We start from the raw sequence: 21,066 nt of genomic DNA, 5'->3' as shown, positions 1-21,066 counted from the left end.
ATAGTACAGCAGGTAGGCTTTTTGCTTTGCACACAGCCAACGCAAGTTTGATCCCTGACATCCCATATGGTTCTCCAAGCTTGCCAGGAGTAATCGATGAGTTCAGTGCCAGGAGCAAATTGAGCACTGTCAGGTATGGCCAAAGAACAAAATCAAAAACAAAGACATTAAATACTACCAAGATCAGAAACTTAAGGTAAGGCTTCCTTTTTAATCTACTGGGATCAATTATCTGGCACACAACCCTCCTATTAACCTGAGTTACAGCTGCCATTGTTACAAAAAGTGTCAATAAACATTTACTAGCTGCCCACCTGAGTTCAATCCCCAACATTCCATATGATTCCCCACTGTAGGAGCAATCCCTGAGTACAGAACCAGTAGTAACTCCGAGGTATCCAAGTGTGGCTCAAAAACAAACTATAAAATGTTAATGAGCGAGAGAACTAGAATGCCTGTCTCGAATACGGGCAGGGGGTGGGGAAGGAGGGAGATGGGGGGCATTGGTGGTGGGAAGGTTGTACTGGTGAAGAGGGGGTGTTCCTTTTATGACTGAAACCCAACTACAATTGTGTATGTAATCATGGTGCTTAAATAAATAAACAAACAAATAAAGTTCTGACGGCTTAGGTAACTTTTCTGTTGAAAAGGGTCTGGATACAATCTGTGTTTGCTATCAAGTCTTAAATATGGATTAAATCCAAAACAACTGTTTTGTTCCCCTTCCCTTGCACTTACTGGATTCACATACACCAGGCCACAGGACTTGAATACTTGGTTGTGACCTGTTGGAACCTTTAAGTCTTGTTGTGCCACCTGGAATCCCAAACAGCATAGCTGCTGGGATCACCCCAAATATGTGGGTGTGGAGCCAAGCTCAATACAGGTCCTTACAGGCCTCAGGTTTATAAGGAATTCACTTGCTATCCCAGGTTCTGACTTTCAAAGTTATTTCAGGGCATCCCATTCTGGAAAGGCCTACACCTAGGGGAGGATGTGGAACTTCTTAACTCTACGGCATCCCTTCCCTTTTCTCATTAGAATTAGTAGCCTTTCTCAGTGAACTTTAGAAGACTGGTCCTGTGCATCCATCCAGGCTGTCTAATTGACTTTCCTGTGGCTATGAGGACTCTAAAGAACAAACACTCAATGACTCTTGAATATGACTCTTAGTTTGAAATTAACAACAAACACTTGACAATTCTGAGAATAATTTTTAGTAAATGAACTATTTATCAAGTGGCCATTTGCTCAAGCTACTACTTAGTAGCCTTAGGGAACTGTCTGTATGATGCCTAGGGCAAATTGAAACATATTTTAATAAAGGAATATCAGAATAACATAGAATATGCATTTCTTATATTTTATCAGTAACATAAAATGCCCAAGATGAAAACATTTGTTTAAAAAGTGGGGGAGGGTGGTAGAGAGTCAAGGTACATGCCTTATCATCAACTTTGTTTCTCATTCCCAGAATTGCATGTTTCCTCCAAACAACTACAAGGATCACCCCTGGTCACAGCACAAGGAACAGTCCCTGAGCATGGCTGGGGTTGGTCTAATAATCAAAAACTACAAAGACAAAGTCCTGGCCCAACAGACCTGGCTAAAAACACCTGCTTGAAACCTACTTTCCTATACTATAAAAAATTTAATACTATATAATTAAGACTTTATGTTGATGAGGTAAGGAGGAAAGAAAAAACAAATTTCTTACCAATAACTTATCAAAGAGTTTCCTTAAATTTGTTTCTAGTTTTTCCATGTCACCACAGAATGAGCTCATCTCGGCCAACAGTTTCAAAACCTAAAACAAACAATGCACAATTAGCAAAATCCCTTTAAATGAGCAAGGCCTATTAAAATAAAAACAATTCTAGAACTATCTATTTTTCAATTATGATTTTACAGAACCATGATTACACTAGAAGGAACAAATCAAAGATGCAGCACTACAATTTATAAGACCTGGCAAAATCACAGTCTAAGCATGTGGCAGGGCTAACTAAAAATCTAGAGTTCAAGGTCATAGATGAAAAAGAATCCACAGGGCACTTTCTGCTATAAGTTAGTAATGTACTGTGGGGATAGAGGGACAGTATGAGGATTAAGACACATGAGGCTAACCCTGGTTTAATTCCTGATGCCTCATGGTCCTGTGAGCATTGCTGAGTGTGAACCTGAAGGACCGTGAGCACTGTGGGTGGTCCTGGTAATCCCCCTGGAACCATGGGCATTAAGCAGCGTTGCTTCACTGGGCTTAGCTCTGAAATACCAATAGGACTGACTGGTTATCACTAGGAAAGGCCTGTTGGTCTTCTGAACATAGCTGGTAGGACACCCCCTGCCCCACTTCCTTCATTAAGGTACTATGAAGAGGCACAGAAGAAATTATTTAAAATGTTACTATTTAATAACATTTAGGATAGGCCTCATTGCCACTATTATACTACCCAATGCTAATACTAATTCAATGTTTTGGAAATTGACATGGCTCTTGAAATTAATTTTCTGTTTAACTCAATCCCAGTTTGATAAATCAAACCAAGACTATTAGAGCGAAGTAATCTGTGTGCTGTGAGACTTGACTCACTATGAGGGACAGGGAATAAACAATTCCAAGTTTCAGGTTGATTTAAGACCATTCAGTGCCTTTCACCATCAAGCTCTGTACCAAATGCTAGTGACAGAAATGAATCAAATTCAATGTGGGGAGGTATAGAAACATAAAGCAATGGATATGCTGCTAAAAATGTGTCTGTGTATCACATTTTTGGGGGGTGGGTAGGGCTTATTCTTGGCAGTGCTCAGGGAAGCACATGGGGTGTAGTGGATCGAAGCTGGGTCAGCTACATGAAAGGCAAGTACTGTCCCCACTGTTTTAAGTCTCTGGGCTCCTACATTTTATTCTATTTAAATCTGGCTCTGTTGCTTATGAATTAAGAGAGGCACTAGAATGAAATAACTAATTTAAAGGTACTGAGGCTCTAAAAGTAGACCATGTATAACCAAGAACTGTAAGCAGTGCTTTCTAACACAGCAAATATACACTGAATCCATAAAGCATTTCCACAGAATTAATCTTGGGATATATTGCTAACCAGTCATCACAAAGAATGGAGAGTACATTTCAGTACTACAAGCCAAAATTTTGCCTTACCTCCAACTGTATATCAAGGCCTTCCACTGGGGTAGTCAAGGAACTGAGGTTAGGAAGGACATGCTCACAGAAATAAGTCACAAACTTTGTGGAATGCACATTTTTCTGTAAAATTCAAAGAACACCGAGTTGTAAAAAGAAAAAAATTCTCAGGTATAATAGTAGAAGGTCATTTAACAAATACTGACCGAGTACCACAACAAATAGTACAATATAACCAAGTAGTGGCTACAAATCCAATAGGAACCCCAACAATAACCATAGACAATAGATACTTAGGTACAGAGTAATCTGGAACAGCAGGACACCTACGTATATTTGATCTCTGCCTTGATTCAAAGGTCATTTTTTGTTTGTTTTTGGACCACACCTGGTGGTGTTCAGAGTTTATGCTCTTAAGAATCACTCTTGTGGGGCTGGGAAGGTGGCGCTGGAGATAAGGTGTCTGCCTTGTAAGCGCTACCAAGGAACGGACCGCGGTTCGATCCCCCGGCGTCCCATATGGTCCCCCCAAGCCAGGGGCGATTTCTGAGCACATAGCCAGGAGTAACCCCTGAGCGTCAAACGGGTGTGGCCCAAAAACCAAAAAAAAAAAAAAAATCACTCTTGCTGGGCTACAGGAAGTTGATGATTGAACCCATCTTGGCTGTGTGAAAGGCCAAGTACCCTACCTGCTGTTCTATCTCTTAGGCTCTTCCTCAAAGGTCAAAATTTAGTGGAAATTATAGTATTGGCCTTTTTTTTTTTTGGGCTATACCCAGTGGTGCTCAGTGTTTTCACTCCTGGCTCTGCACTCAGGAATCACTCTTGGTGGTGATGAGGATTGAATCCAATTTGACCACTTGCAAGGCTAATAATTACACTTAGCATTGTAGTGACTCTCTTGCCCTAGAAGTTTACTATTAGTATTAAATATAAAACTACATTTCTTTTTTTTGGTTTTTGGGCCACACCCAGCAGTGCTCAGGGGTTACTCCTGGCTGTCTGCTCAGAAATAGCTCCTGGCAGGCACAAGGGACCATATGGGACACCGGGATTCGAACCAACCACCTTTGGTCCTAGATCGGCTGCTTGCAAGGCAAACGCCACTGTGCTATCTCTCCGGGCCCATATAAAACTACATTTCTTAAAAATAGATTCTTGAACTAGAGTGAGTACAAAGATGTAGGTGCTTGTACAAAATGTACAGATGTGGCTGCTATACTGGCTCAAAACTCAGTACCATATATGATTCCCCCAGTACCACCCTTAGTGGCCCTGAGTACAAAGCCAAGTGTGATAACAACCCTGCTGCCCCACCGCAGATTCTTTAAACTGTTTTCTTCAAACTATGCTATGTACAGCACTTAAGACTTAAGGCCAGAGGAGTACAAAGTCAGAAAAAAACTGAACATGTTTATCTACAACAAAAATCTTTCATAATTAAAGAAGACTGTATTGATAGCACAGCCGTAGGGCATTTGCCTTGCACTCAGCCAACACAGGACAGCCTCTAGTTCGATTCCCTGCTTCCCATATGGCCCTGTGCCTGGCAGGAGTTATTTCTGAGCACAGAGCTAGGAGTAACCCCTGAGCACTGCTGGGTTGACCCAAAAACAAGCAAAACAAAACAAAACAAACAAACAAAAGAAACAACCAAAAACGAAACAGAATAAAAGAAGAAAAAGTAAAGTTGAATTATTCAACCAAATATCTTAGTCAGTCTTAAAAAGCATTAACACAATATTCTAAAAACTGCTTCAATGGGAAGGGCACTTGCCTTGCATATGGTTAATTGGATTCAATTCCCAGTATCTACTATGGTTTCCTAAGTACCGCCCGGAATGATCCCTGAATGCACAGCCAGGAGTTAAGTCCTGAGACTCACCAGGTAAGACAACACCCCCACCCCAAAGAAATAAACCAACCATAGCTCACCCACCCCTTGGGTGATTCTCAAGATTTTAAAAGCAATTTCTCCCAGTTTCAGGTCAATGTTTCTCAACTTTGTACTGACAATGCCCCCTTCAGACCGCCTTTTCTTCTTGTGCACCCCTCCCCCCCATACTATGGTTCACGTTTGGTTGTGCTGTGGTCCATTGACATGCTTTTCACCTAGGAACCCCTTTAAATAACTTGAGGGCCTTTGGGACATAGCATGACCTCACCCCCTAGTTGAGAAAGAATCTCACATCTGTTCCCAGGGCATCAAAAAGTAAAAATCCTGGGGCCGGTGAGGTGGCACTAGAGGTAAGGTGTCTGCCTTGCAAGCGCTAGACAAGGAGGGACCACGGTTCGATCCCCCAGCGTCCCATATGGTCCCCCTAAGCCAGGAGCGATTTCTGAGCGCCTGGCCAGGAGTAACCCCTGAGTGTCAAACGGGTGTGGCCCAAAAACCAAAAAACTTAATCGTTTGCTTATTCCATGAGAAATATCTCAACCCTTCAAGATAATTACTATATGTAAGAAAACAAGCTAATGAAAATGCCAATTTAATCAAACACTGAACTTACAGAGAAAAGGGGGACTGCCTGCCGAGTGCACTGCAGGAGTCTGTCCACACAGTCAGGGTCCGAGGGATTAAAGGTTTGTTCCAGGTCAGCCTGCTCAGCCACCAACTCTACGAGTTGCTGCCTTCCACTTACTGTCTGTAAGCTTTTCAACCCAGACAGGATCTTCATGAAAAGCACAAATTCCTCACCAGTCACATCTTCTAGAACCTGGAGAGTGACAAGTAATCGAACAGGAAAGAAGAATCAATATACACCCAGCAGAGCAAACCCGTATTGGTTATTGGCTGGATGAATAATTCTGAAATACTCAAGAATACAACTGCAAACCATGCAGACCAACTGCAGAACACACACAAGACATTCTCATGAAAGATACTTGCATTCACTACAAGGGAGGTACATTTGGTTCTTGGAAACTTTAACCTCTCTGTGTAAAGCAAAGCTATGGGACACAAATAGAGCATATATAAGCCACCATACAAGTTCACAGGAAGGGCCCGAAGAGATAGCGCAGTGGTAGGGCATTTGCCTTGCATGTGGCCAACCCGTGATAGATCCGGGTTTGACCCCTTGCATCTCATCTGTCCCTCGAGCCTGCCAGGAATAATTTCTGAGGACAGAGTCAGGAATAATTCCTGAGCACCACCAGGTGTGCCCCCCAAACAAAACAAAACAAAACAATTTCAGAGGAAATCAGCTAAGGACAAATACTTAAGATTCTTTAGGAGGAGGCAGCAAAAAGATCTAATAAATTTGAGCTGGAGTGACAAAGCAGTAGCGAGTGCACTTGCCTTGCATGCAGCTCATCTGGGTTCGATCCCAGACATTCAGACAGTACAAGGACCAACCAGAGTAATTCCTGAATGAAGTAACCTCTGAGAATTGCCAGGTATGGTCCAAAAATGAAAAGCCAACAACAAAAAGGAATTCTCTTGTTCTTAACTGGGCATGGAGGTTGATGCAAATGACGGAGGGGAGATACAAAAAATAGTAAGTGCACAAAATTAAGATTTGTGTGGTCTCCCTGTTTTATTTGCAGTCTACTAGAGAACATTCTAAAATTGGGAAGGTGGAAATTAGAAAAAGTACCTTTGGGGAAATGATTTATAGTCTTGAAAAGCTGGAAAATATCATAAAGGATTTATTCATTTTTGAGGGAGTAAGGGAATTTGGCCACTCAGCAATACTCAAAGATCATCCCTGATGGTGCATAGGAGACCATCCATAGTACCAGGGAATGAACTAGATCTGCCGTATTTAAGGCAAATGCATTAATCCCTATACTTTCCGGATTCTCATGGAGTATTTCTTTTTATTAGGGGGGAGGGGAGTGGTGGAAGCTCATTGGTGCTCCGGGTTTATTCCTGGCTCTAAGCTCAGGGATCACTACAGGAGGAGCTCAGGGGACCGTCTATAGGGGGTACTGCAGATCAGATCCAGGTCAGCCACATGCAAGGCAAGTAGCTTACCCACTGTATAATCTCTCCAGAGATTTAAATCTAAATGAGATCACATCCATTTCAATTAACATTATAACTTGTAACAAGTAACTAAAATGCAATGTAAGAAAAAATTAAAGCCCTATGGTACATTTATGTTTTTTTTAATCATTTTGTACACAGGTGTGGTTTTAATGAATATTGTTCATTTCAGAAAATAAATGTCCTTCAGTTTCTATTAGAAAAGTCCTAGTAAACAAAGAACAAACTTGGTTTACCTTTTTAGATTCAGTTAGTATAAGTTCTTCTACTTCCTTTGTTAAGACTTCATCTGGTAAGGTTTTGAGTTTTGTAGAAAGGAATTTGATGGCTCGTTCTCTGACAATATCTTCTCCCTGAAGTATTTGGCTGAATAAGCCACCTAAAGTCCCTGAAAAAAAAAATCCCGGTGTATCGTTAGTCAACTCTGCTTGTTCAATTTATCTCCAGATTATTTGTCTCAAGTGAGTTAAAAACATGCCAATCTGAACTCACTGGTCTAAATGGGAGTTGTCGCGAACGCTCTTGGCCCCAGAGTATAGTGAGGAGAAAAAAAAGAAACTGAGTGGAAGAGGAGAAACACAAATATGAAAGGTTAGGGGCCAGGGGCAGGTGTGTTGGCAGTGTAAAAAAGGACAGAATTACAGGGCTGGAGCAGTGGCGCAAAGGGTTAGGCGTTGCTTTTCCCTCGCTAGCCTAGGACGAACCTCGGTTCGATCTCCCAGCGTCCCATATGGTCCCACAAGCCAGGAGCGATTTCTGAGCACATAGCCAGGTGTGGCCCAAAAATAAGCAAAAAAAGGGACAGAACTAAATAGTCAAGCTAAAGGCAACAACAATGAAATCAAGAGACCCAAACTTTAACAATCTCAACATAAAATGGGCCAGTTATACTGGCAGGCTGTGGAGGAAGGGAGGTGGTGGTGGTGGTGGATGCACTCGGTGGAGGGAGGTCAACACTGATGGTGGATTGACCCTAATTTATTGGATGTCTGAAACTTAACTATGAAGGACTTTGTAAATCACAATGGTTTCGATAAAATAAAATAAAAATGTACTTTATAAAAATATAAATAACATGCCAATCTGTATTAAATCAATATTTCTTTTTCTTTTTCTTTTTTTTTTTTTTTTTTTTTTTTTTGTTTTTTGGGCCACACCCGGCAGTGCTCAGGGGTTACTCCTGGCTGTCTGCTCAGAAATAGCTCCTGGCAGGCACGGGGGACCATACGGGACTCCGGGATTCGAACCAACCACATTTGGTCCTGGATCGGCTGCTTGCAAGGCAAACACCACTGTGCTATCTCTCCGGGCCCTAAATCAATATTTCTACAGCTCCAACCATATGAAAGGTTACATGCTTTGCTATGTAATCAGTTTACATGTGACTTTCCTTTCAAAGATGACCACTCTTCAATAACTAGTACCATGAACACTTTTGTTAGTAATACTAGCTAAACCCAGATACTATGTTGTTCGTTTTTAACATTGGGCCACACCCTTTGGTGCTCAGTAATCATGTAGTACTGGGCTCAAAACCAGGCCTCCTACATGCAAAGCATGCACTTTAAGCCAGCTAAACTAACCCTCCAGCTCTAAACCTCAGATATTTTGGAAGAAATATTTCTGTGTGGCAAAGAGTTTGGCCAACAGCTTTCTAATGGAAAAATTTAAAAATTCTCCAAAATTATTTGTTTTCTGAGTAAAAAAACACCTTGACCCAGCCTACTTATTTCACTGGCTAAATGCTAGACATAATCCCGTATCAGAACACCAAGCACAGCAGGTTTTAAGCTCTCAAACAATATGGAACAAGTAAGTGGTCTTACCTTTGGCATCCATCTTAAATATACTCAGTAGTGCATTGTTCACTAAGTTAAATTCTGCTGAGTCATCTATATAAGACAAAAATAGATTAGAGTATAAAATTTAAAATATTAACTTTCATACCAGATTCAACAGTTTCTCGCAAACTGCACAGAGAAGATATGTAAGTGAGGATTTCCCTATAACCCCCCCCTCTTTTTTAAGGGGGGAAGAGAGAGAGGGCCATACTAATAGTGCACAAGGCTCTGGCAGGACCCAGGAATCAATCCTAGAAGTGGTTGGGAGAACATCTGCAATGCCAATGCTGGAGACTGAACCAAGCTGGCAATGTGCAGAGCAAGCCCTATGACTCTCGGGCCTCAAATTTTCTTTATTAGAACCCAGTGTAGATGTTGCTTGTGAGGTTGGATTCTGGGCGAGTAGAGCTCTTACAACACAAGCCACTTGTGGGGAGGAAACTACTACTCAGATTATTTTAGGTGAGAATCAAATATTTATAATATGTCTCAAGTAACTAGTTTAGGTGAAAATAAGGTGTGAGTTCAATCAGCCAATCAGGTTAGGAGAAAATAGGGTGTGCACTCTGCGCATATAGAGGATTAAAACAAGGTATGTGCTGTTTTTAGGGGATTGGGAAAACATAGATGGTGTGTGCTCCATGTGTTTACTACACCTTGTATATCTGAAAGGGTTTTGTTTTGGTTTGGTTTTAGGGATGCACCAGGTTATGCTCAGGGGTTACTTCTAGCTCCGCACTCAGAAGTCACTCCTGGCAGTTCTTGAGAGACTGAGTGATTTTGAATTCAAGTCCAACATGTGCAAGAAGAGCTTAACACATAGTATTAGCTCTCTGCCCACTTCCTGAAAGGTTCTATATTAAAGTGTTTTAGTCAAAGGGGGAATCAGAGTACATCAAAATTTCCCAAAGGACCTCGTGAAGAACATAAAAAACTAAAACAATACCAGGAATTAGCCACAAACTGTTAAAAAAAAAATCATAATAAAATTATGCCAAAAAAGTCTCCCCCCCAACTGTACCCACATCATAGAGAAGTTATAGTTATAAAATACAATTTCTTACCTGTTTGCAAAAGCTGGGTTAGTATATCAGCTACTCGGGGAAGATTTTCTCCAGTGGCAAATTGAGGCAATTCCTTAATTGCCTGTCGTCGAATCTGGGTATGATTTCAAAGAAAAAAAAAAAGATAAATACTGGGTCTGGAGAGATAGCAAAGTGGTATCCTTTGTTTGCCTTGCTTGCAGAAGGATGGTGGTTCGAATCCCGGCATCCCATATAGTCCCCCGCGTCTGCCAGGAGAAATTTCTGAGCATGGAGTCAGGAGTAACCCCTGAGCGCTGCTGGGTGTGATCCAAAAACCAAAAACCAAAAACCAAAAAAAAAAAAAGCTGATCTAAAGAAACAATAATTAGGGACAAAAAAAAACTACAAAAATATAAAGCATGTGATTTCTTTTTTTTTTTCCCCACCGCACCCAAAAAGTATGTTATTTCTTTTTTTTCTTTGGTCATACCCAGCATAAGTCAGGGGTTACTCCTGGCTCTACACTCAGAAATCACTCCTGGTAAGCTCGGGGGGACCATATGGGATGCCAGGATTTGAACTACTGACCTTCTGCATGCAAGGCAAACACCCTACCTCCATACTCTCTCTCTGGCCCAAAGCATGTGATTTCTAACAATTATAGAAATACTTTGCTCTAATGTAAAAGACTTCATCTTCACAGAATATGGTGGAATTAAGTACAGTTATGTAACTGGCAGAGACAATTTTGAGATAATAAAAGTTTACATGCTGATCAGATGCAACTATACCTAACCACTTAACTGCAAATATGTGGTCTTGGGCTTATTTAACATAAAAATTTATAAAAGTTATAATCAGCACATTTTGCAGTAAGTACTGACATTTCACTGTTTTCATTTGATAGGCCAGGAGCTGAGAGTTCTTTGGAAACTGCATCATCAATCTGAAATGCTAATAGTTAATTTGATTCCAAGGAAAATGTTTTCTTATCAAGTAATCATACAGACAAAGTTATTTTTCTGCTATGCAAAAAACTGAGGGCTACTAAAATGGTGTATTTTGATATAAAACTAATAATAAGTATTTTATTTTGGGGACATACAATGTTAAGGGGTTACTCTTGGATGTGTTTAAAAGTCTCTCCTTGTTGTGCCTGTGGAAATGTGCTGGGAAATCAAAATGCGGTTGGTCTTGTGCAAGGCAAGCATCTTAATTTCTATACTATCTCTTCAACCTGAATATTTTTATTTAATTTTGACTATAGATTTTCCACATTTAAAAGTGCTGCAAGAGCTATGTGTTTTCTCAAATGTCATTTTATTTCTACACTAGCCACACTGCGATGTTTTACTATGCACTGATACAACTGGTACTTTAAGACTGTTAAGAATGAGCAGAAAAATGTGTGGAAAAAGTAAGAGAAATATATAAAAGCTTTTCCTAAGCTTTAATCGTAAACTTACCGATACATCTTCATCCTCACAGAGGTCTAGCTGTGCATTAATAGCAGAGTCAGCCAATTCTGGAAAATGCTTAAAGAATTTTGGAATAAACTGAGCTGCTAATCTTTTCTCCTTGGTACCACCTTTCACACCATCCAGTATTACTTGATAGGCATCTTTATGCTGAAAGAAAGAATACAACAGAAAATAAGTACAGCTTAGAAAGCCAGGAGTTGAAGCAAATTTGCTCAAGGGTGATCAACATCAGTAAAAGCCACAGTGGCTAATAAGTTAGGTGATTGCTGGAGCTTTGCTGCTTCAACTGAACCCACCTTTCTGCCATTTGTCCCTCACTGTCAAAGAATGGCACGCTGCAAAACTCTCAAAAGCACTGTACTACATTCCCTAAAAATATGTTCCTGGGATGTTTACCACATAATGAGGGAAGTGCAGTTAGGGCAGAGAAAGAACCACTATGACTATGACAGTTGAAATGACCACTCTGGGGGCCGGAGAGATAGCATGGAGGTAAGGCGCCTTTCATGCAGAAGGTCATTGGTTCGAATCCCGGCGTCCCATATGGTCCCCTGTGCCTGCCAGGAGCAATTTCTGAGCATGGAGCCAGGAATAACCCCTAAGCACTGCCGGGTGTGACCCAAAAACCACCAAAAAAAAAAAAAAAAGAAATGACCACTCTGGACAAGAACTGATACCCCCTTCAGTAATAATATTGCAAACTACAGTGTTTGAAGGAAGGGAGATGGAGAAGGGAGAGGTAGGGGGAGAAATAGAGGAGGGGAGAGAGGGAGAGGGAGAGAGAGGAGAGAAGGGAGAAAGAGAGAGAGAGAGAGAAAAGGAGAGGGGGGGGGGGGAAACTGGAACACTGTTGGTAGGAAATATGCAATGGAGCTAAAGCAATAGTAGTACAGAGAGTAGGGTACTTGTTTTGCACATGGCTAGTGCTAGTTCTATTCCCAACATCCCATGTGGTCACCCAAGTACAGTCAGTAATGATTCCTGAGTGCAGAGCCAGGAGTAACCCCCGAGCATCAACAGGTCTGACCCCAAAACAAAGTTAATGCCCTAAATCCCCAAACCATGCTGTAAGCTCATTGTCACACAAGTGACAAACAGACTTGTCAAAATGTCTAAGTTTCATCGTTTTTCTACATAGATAATACCATTATTAAGTACAAATAAAATAAAGTGAGGTACAAAATCATATAGGTACAACAGGATCTCAACAAAGGGCATTCATTTTTTTTTAAATAACCAAGTGTTCGGTGTATGGAAGTCTATAGCCACACTCGAGTCTTTCAAGATACAGGGTTTAATATGATTCACAATGACCCGATTACATTTAAAGTCTATATACTGGCAGCCCATCATAAAGATACTTCTACAAAAAAAAAAAAAAATTCTACCAACAATGATAGTACAATGGGGAAGGCAATATATGGCTGATCCAGGTTTGATCCTTGATACCAAGAGGTATCTCTGGTCCCCAGAGAACTGCCAGGAGAACCCTGAGCAGAACTAAGAGTCAACCTTGTGCACAGCAGGGTGTGGCCAGAACACACACACACACACAAAAAGACAGAAAAACAAAGAATCCACACTTGAAACAACTTATCCTTTAACTAAGGAGGGGGGAAATATGGAATAGAACAGAAGGTATTTATTATTAGCAATCTTTATTGAAATCCCTCTGAGGACTAACAGTCTATACATGGAGCCAGAGCTGGAGAGATAGCATGGAGGTAGGGCATTTGCCTTGCATGCAGAAGGACAGCGGTTCGAATTCCACCATCCCATATGTTCCCCAGAGCCTGCCAGGAGCAATTTCTGAGTGTAGAGCCAGGAGTAACCCCTGAGTGCTGCCGGGTGTGACCCCAAAAAACAAACAAACAAAACAAACAAAAAAAGAATTCTGTACATGCCTCAGCCAGGTGTCACCTGATCAATTTCTCAGATAAGAAAAACAACACTGGGGCTGGGGAGAGAGCTCAAGGGCTCATGATCTGCATGCGGGAGCCCCAGGTCCACTCCCTGTCACCCGCATGGCCCCTGGAGCACCCAAGCAGGATCAGACACTCCTGCCCCCCTCAGTACTGCAGGGTGTGGTCCCAAATAACAGCTGTAAGACAGTCTTAACACACAGAAGGGAAATAATTACCTAGAGTTACACAGCTGGCAGAGCCTGGCCCTGAACACAGTTCTGATGGCCCCTCACATCAGATCTGTGCAGAGCACACCTATGCCTGTAACAGTCACTGAGGTGATTCAATATTTGAAGGAAGAGAAAGAGAAAAGCCCAAGGGGACAAGGATGTGAAAAAGGGAGAGCAGTCTCAAGTGTTCCTGGAACCTCAAAACAGAAACCGCATCGAAGTCAGAACTGAACATAGACTCCCATGTGTGCCTTCCTATGACAGCAAACTGGAGACAGCAGCTATCATCTCCAAGAGATTGTCCACATGGAACACGAGTATTAGCTGATTTGAAAGCTAGAGTCTGCTAGCATTTAGGAAGGAGGAAAAAAAAAATCAATGATATAACAGGCAGCTCCCCCTGCCCTCCCCACCACAGGAACAGAAGATCCACTGTAGAATTTTAACCAGCCGCAGCAGCCAAGGCCAGGGGAGTGTGGATTGGAAACCAAGCAGAAAAGGAACGGGGAGTGGGGGTTGGAGGGTACATGGAGAAGAATAGACACTGAGCATCAGAATTACGACACTAGGCTCTATTTTCAAGCCCACAAACTGGGAAGCAAGTGACAGACCAGGAAGACCAAGCCGGAGCTCTGTGGTTGGGCAATAGCTGTTGCCACTGGCCATTTGGTTGAGGGTCATCATTCCTGGGACAGCCCCACCCATCTGAGGGTAACCTGCCGTGATAGACACTTGTTTAGCTCAGCCAGTGCTGACCCACCCCAGGTCACTGGCCTCGGCTGCTAGCAAGCAGGAGGTCCCGCCAGAGCACTCACTTCTAGGAAGGTATGGACATTTGCATCCAGAGGGCAAGTGCAGTGTCTGTCATAAAGGTACCAGGAGTTAAGTCTGGATCACCACAAAAGTTGAGGCTACTACCCCTTACCAAAGCCCTTGTGAACAATGGCAGATGGGTGGGTAACACAGTCTGCGGTTTCTGCCTACAAGGTACCCTCCCAGACCCTGTGCTAAGGCTCTGTGGGACACTAGGGATCTGAGAATATTCCATATTCATGAACTAAAAGGATTTTATACTGTAAAATGACCATCCTACTCAAAGCATTCAATATAATTCCTAGCAAAATTCCAAAGGCCTTCTTCAAGAACAGAATACAAATACTAAGGTATTTTGTTTGTTTGTTTGTTTTTGGGTCACACCCCGCAGTGCTCAGAAATCGAACTGGAAGTATGTCCTGGGTTGGCTATGTGCAAGGCAAAAGTCTTACCACTGTGCTATTGCTATGGCCCCCTACTAGTTATATTTTTTATGGAATGAAAAAATCTCCCCAAAAGTCAAAGCAATTCTGAAAATTTGGGAGGCATTGTAATTACTGACTAAACTATAATGTGATCTCAGTCAATAGTGTGAAAAAAGAATAAAATCAGACTTGCACACCAACCAATGAAATAAAAGTATGAGCCCAGAAGTAAACCCACAGATAGTTACTTTCTGGCAAAGGGGCTATGCACAAAGGACAGTATCCTTAAAAAAACAGTCAGCCCCATACAGAAAAAGGGAAATGGACTCGTACAATCATACAAATATATTAAAAATGGACTGATCTAAGACCTCTATATTAAACCCATATTCATAAAATAAGTAACACAGCCAGTATATCTCATTTTAAAGTATCACTGAAGGCAACTCAAAGGTGTCATTAATATTTGACTCTGTTGGCAAAAAAAAAACAACCCCCCCCCCCAAACTTTGGATGGAATTTGAACTAAAAGAACAGTTAAAATAAAGCCATCCTATCAGGGGCCAGAGTGGTAAGGTCTTGCATGCAAGAAGGACAGTGGTTGGAATCCCGGCATCCCATATGGTCCCCAGAGCCTGCCAGGGGTGATTTCTGAGCCTAGAGCCAGGAGTAACCCCTGAGCATTGCCGGGTGTGACCCATAAACAAAACAAAACAAAACGCCATCCTATCAAATTAGAGAAATACTGACACCACAATCATACATATGACTAAGTCATACATATGACTAAGATACATAAAGAACCCATTCTAGTTTGGTTCCCCAGGACTACATGTGATCCCTTGAGGGTCACCAGGAATGACTGCTGAGAATAAGGCCAGGAGTAAGGCCCTGAGCACAACTGAGCATGCCCCCCCCCCCCAATAAAAGGACTCAGAAAAACAGAAAAACAAACTCTTCAACAACTGGGGAGAGAAGCTGAACACACTCAAAGAAAGCATGCAAATGAGTGTTCCACAGCAACATTATTAGGACAATGCACATAAAAAAAAAAAAAAAAAGACAATGATTTATCACAACAAGAAAAACTGCTTTTGGGAGCTAACACTCATGGGTTACTCCTGGCTCTGTGCTCAGAAATCACTTCTGGCAGGCTCGGGGGACCATATGAGATGCCGAGATTGAACCTGTGTGGGCTGAGGCCAAGGCAAACACCCTTTAGTGCACTGGCCCTGAAAAATGGCTGTTTTAATCAGAACGCCTGGAAACAACCAGTGCTAAGATGATACTAAACAACCAGTGCTAATGATGAATAGGGACCGTTTATTCACTGTGGTGACTACTGTCTGGCTCAGCCCCTCAGGCAATCAGTACAGCAATTACTCAAAAGATTAAAAATAGCATGGGAAGGGCTGGAGCACAGATTTTGCAAGCAGGAGGCCTGGGTTCAATCCCTGGCACTACATGGTCCCCTCATGCACAGCCAGAAGTGACCCCTGTGTAGTGCTAGGAATGGTCCAAAAAATAATAAAACTCCTATATGACCCAGGGGCTTCGCTCCTTGGAATTCAACCAAGAATACTAAAACACAGACCACATGGCAATATTCAATGCAGCACCACTTAAAATAGCCAAGATCTGGAAACAACTTAAATGTCCAAGGCATGGTGAAAGTGGGTAAAAATATTTTGGATATATACACAGTGGAATACAAATTAACTCCAAGATGGAACCTGGACAGACATAGAGAGTATTATATTAAGCAAAATAATTCAAAGAGAGAAGGAAAAGTGCTGCTGTCATCCACAGGTGGTATATCAAGGAACAAATGATGGGCTGGAGAGATAGTATGGGGTTAAGGCACTTACCCTGCCAGTTGGCAGACCCGAGTTTGCTTCCCATCACAACATATGGCCCACCGGTAGGGATATCTAGATATAGAGCCAGGACTGAGCACCACTGGATAAGGCCCACAAACCCAACCTAACACCCATAGTGAATGGCCAAAGGCAACGGGGTAAAAACCCTGGGGGAGGGAGATGGGAAATGGCTCATAGGGCAGGAGGGGAGCACTGTATGCATGAGCCTCTGGCTTAACCCTGGCTCTGCAGGGTTCTCAGCAGCACTGCAGTGAGCCTCAAATATGGAACTGGTAGTAGCCCCCAAGGACTGCCAATTAGCCCAAATACAAGGCATCAGTTTTCTCAAACAATTTAATAGACTTTATCAACCTTTACAGTGGCAAAAAAAACCATTCTTCCTTGCCAGTTCTCTGAAGATTTGTCTTCATAGGGACAAGACCTAACGCTTTTCAAAGCTGGATATGAAAATATGATTATCCCCCTCCCCGTGACTTAGTGACAGGTGTATAACCAGTGTTCTGTAGGGCTGGTCAGGTAGCGCAATGTCTCAGGCCAGCAACCAGCCAGAAATTGTGCATTTCCCCCTTACCAAAACAAATACTTGTAGCACTACTTATTTTTCTCCCAACAAACTATTCCAGCTGGTAAAATAAACTGCTGGTCTTAATGAGAAGCTTCAGCCGTAAATGCATTTCTTTTTTTTTTTTTTTTTTTTTTTTGGTTTTTGGGCCACACCCGGTAACACTCAGGGGTTACTCCTGGCTATGCGCTCAGAAGTCGCTCCTGGCTTGGGGGACCATATGGGACGCCAGGGGATCGAACCGCGGTCCGTCTCCTAGGCTAGCGCAGGTAAGGCAGGCACCTTACCTCCAGCGCCACTGCCCGGCCCCCGTAAATGCATTTCTAAACCCGTGTATTGTACTTTTATTTTTTTTTATTTTATTTTAGTTTTTTTTTTTTTGGGGGGGGGGGTCACACCTGGCAGCATCCAGGCGTTACTCCTGACTCTGCACTCAGAAATCACTCCTGGCAGGCACGGGGGACCATCTGGGATGCCAGGATTTGACCCACTGTTCAGCTGCTTGCAAGGCAAACGCCCTACTGCTGTGCTGTCTCTTCAGCCCCATGTATTGTACTTTTAATATCTAAAAACAAACACTCAAAATCCTTAGGATACTTCAAACATCAATTATGGGGCTGGAGAGACTGGATAGTGAGTAGGATGTTCACCTTCCATGTACCCAACCAGGGTTGATACAAGCACTACTTAGGGTCCCACAAGCCAGATCACAAACAGTCCCTAAAACAAAGAACCAGGAGGAAGTTCTGAATACCACTGGGTATAACCCAAAATAAAAAAGAAAAGAAGAGAAAAAGAAAAATTCAATTTGTTTTCACAGTATTAACCTAAAACATTGTGACGAAACAATTAAATCCTACCATCCTACACAATTGGTTAGTGAACACTTCAGACAGCCACATAGGTGCATTCTCTAAGAACTAAAGCATTATTTGTTTTTGCTTTGGGGCCATATCTGGTAATTCTCAGGGGTTACTTTTGGCTCTGCACTCAAGGATCACTACTGACTGTGCCAGGGGATTATATGGAATGCTAGTAATCAAATTCAGGTCAGCCATTTGAAGACAAACACCTTACCTATTGTACTATTATCAGTAAAGTATCATTTTTAGAGGTCATATCAATAAATGCTTTTCAAGTATGTTGAAGTTCTGGATAATGAAAAAGGAACAGCTATGGAGCCAGAGCGATGGCATAGGTATTTTTTGCCTTACATGCAGCTGACCCAGGACGAATCGATCCCCCAGTGTCCCATGTGGTCCCCCATATGCGATTTCTGAGCGCATAGCCAAGAGTAACCCCTGAGCCTCACTGGGTGTGGCCCAGAATCCAAACCCCCCCCAAAAAAACCAGAAAAGTAACAGTTAATCAATACTATTTTTTTCTCTCAGATTCGATAAATCTAGCTTACATTTAAAATTTAGTATTTCTGTACAGTTTTGAGGTTTTCTGATGTTGACTGGGATGTGACTTTTGCTCCAGAGTGTTACTCCATGCAACGTGTCACTCATTCTATTCAACCCCTGCATAGTCAGTGTGCTCAGACAGGAGGGGAGAAATCAGAATTGAAACATTATACTGACAGTAATGCTGGACTGCCATAGGTCTTGAACTGGGTTAACTTTTTTTTTTTTTGGTTTTTGGGCCACACCCGTTTGACGCTCAGGGGTTACTCCTGGCTAAGTGCTCAGAAATCGCCCCTGGCTTGGGGGGTACCATATGGGACGCTGGGGCATCGAACCTACGCTAGCGCTTGCAAGGCACACACCTTACCTCTAGCGCCACCTTCCTGGCCCCCGGGTTAACTTTTTTAACTTATAACTTTGACTACATTATATAAAATTAAGTATGTTCATACTGAAATGAAGAAAACTCATGAAACTGAACTAAAACAAAGTCCAGGTAGAACACCATTTGCTCTGATGGCCAGAGAAGATTTCATAGTAGAGTGCCTGGAAGGGGGGTGGGGGGCAGGAAGGAAAAAAGAAAGATCCAGAGGCTCAGAAGCAGACCCTGTATTCTTTTTGTAACTGAAATCCAACTACAGTCTGTTTGTAATCACAGTGTTTAAATAAAGATATTATAAAAGAAAAAAAAAATAAAAAGGAAAAATTAATCACATAAAAAAAGAATATTATAAATCATTAAAATAAAAGACAAAGAAAAGGAAACACATTCTCCCCAAAAAAGTAAACCCTAGAAGCCACAAATGCAAAGACAACAGGGCTGAAGGTCTGAAGACAGTAAATCATACAATCTATCACCTGTAGTTTGCTACTGGAAAATACAGGCTCAATGTTAACTGGGTGTGAGTGTCAGTAGAAAACTCCCTTCTTCTCTTAAGAGCGAATGTGTGTCAACAGGTTCTGTGTTGTGTGTGTGTGTATATGTGTGTGTGTGTGTGTGTATGTTTTCAAATTCCTTCTCTGAATTTATTTCTTTAATCTGGTGCAAGAAATGTCTGCTTAAGGAGAAAAACAAAAAGTGAAAGGGTTTAACCTTCAATCCCAACACATGGTATCTAGAGCAAAAAGAAAAGTTCTTATGTGAAAGCAAGCCCCAATCTAAAATACTATAATGAATACTGATCTGCTTGGTGAGTTAGCTGGCAAAACCTGGAGGATGCATGAGAGCTCCACCTCTGAAAAGGGAAGAAAGGTCCCAACCATAGCAGAAAATGCACTTTTGGGCCTGGAGAGAGCACAGCGGCGTTTGCCTTGCAAGCAGCCAATCCAGGACCAAAGGTGGTTGGTTCGAATCCCGGTGTCCCATAGGGTCCCCCGTGCCTGCCAGGAGCTATTTCTGAGCAGACAGCCAGGAGTAACCCCTGAGCACCGCCGGGTGTGGCCCAAAAACCAAAAAAAAAAAAAAAAGAAAAGAAAATAAGAAAGAAAATGCACTTTCTGTGAAGTGAGATACTATCCTGAAATCCAACTTCTGGACTAGAAAGGCATGTAACACTTGTTTTATTTATTTTTTTTTTAGGGGGAGCCACACCCGGTGATGCTCAGGGGTTACTCCTGGCTATGCACTCAGAAATCGCTCCTGGCTTGTGGGACCATATGGGATGCTGGGGAATTCGAGCAGTTCGTCCTAGGCTAGTGTGCACAAGGCAGAGAGGCCTTGGGCCCTGTGCCACCTCTCCTGCCTCTTTCTTTTTCTTTAACAAAGTAGTTAGGTCTTTTCCTTATGTTTGTTTCTGCTTTTTGGAAGTTGAAATCCACCAGCAGTATCCTGAAATCAACTGCTTGTGGTGTTATTTTAGGCAGTGATTTGAGTAAGTCTGCATTAATGTCTAATTTTCCCTTTTGCCTGAGAAATTTTTTTCCAAGTTCTTTCCTTTATTTTCTGTTGCTTAGCTCCTGCTTTTCAGGGACCTCAAGTATACAAACCAATTATACTGATAGTAAATTATACAATATTTAAGACAAACTTCCTTCAACCCCCACATTCAGTTGAGACCCCTGCCTTAAGGGATCCCCTTACCACCAGTTTAAGAAGTTTAGAATCAAACCCTGGTACTATAGATGGTTTTCCTGAGCACTACCAGAAGTAGCCCTAGTGCCAAGGCAGGTATGATCTCCAAACAAAAGTCAAATCCCCCCCAATCAGCACTCGCACCTAAGTTTCACCTGCCTTTGGCATTCCTAGAATACAAGGTTAGAAGCTGCATAATTCATTTCATCAGGACGTGGGAATCTTTATGTCTTATAACATTGCCTGACGGCTGTCACTACAGCAGAGTCCCATCAAATCCAGATTAAAATTCTAC

The 21,066-nt window shown here is 42.1% G+C and overlaps 1 protein-coding gene across 2 annotated transcripts in view; it reads right to left on the bottom strand.

The window, feature by feature from the left end:
- Nucleotides 1-21,066, bottom strand: part of API5 (apoptosis inhibitor 5) — a 40,829-nt gene that overhangs the window by 16,908 nt on the left and 2,855 nt on the right. For both annotated transcript variants that reach the window (XM_049779664.1, XM_049779666.1), the window contains exons 2-8: nt 11,466-11,627; nt 10,039-10,132; nt 8,960-9,025; nt 7,370-7,521; nt 5,653-5,859; nt 3,161-3,265; nt 1,718-1,807 (exon numbers count right to left, since the gene is read on the bottom strand). In XM_049779664.1, the coding sequence (XP_049635621.1) occupies nt 1,718-1,807; nt 3,161-3,265; nt 5,653-5,859; nt 7,370-7,521; nt 8,960-9,025; nt 10,039-10,132; nt 11,466-11,627 (876 nt within the window). The remainder of the gene's footprint in view (nt 1-1,717; nt 1,808-3,160; nt 3,266-5,652; nt 5,860-7,369; nt 7,522-8,959; nt 9,026-10,038; nt 10,133-11,465; nt 11,628-21,066) is intronic.

Source organism: Suncus etruscus, chromosome 9 (genome assembly GCF_024139225.1).
Source record: "Suncus etruscus isolate mSunEtr1 chromosome 9, mSunEtr1.pri.cur, whole genome shotgun sequence".
Lineage (NCBI taxonomy): Eukaryota > Metazoa > Chordata > Mammalia > Eulipotyphla > Soricidae > Suncus > Suncus etruscus.
Note: the sequence above shows the minus strand (reverse complement) of the source record. Positions and strands in the feature narration are given on the sequence as shown.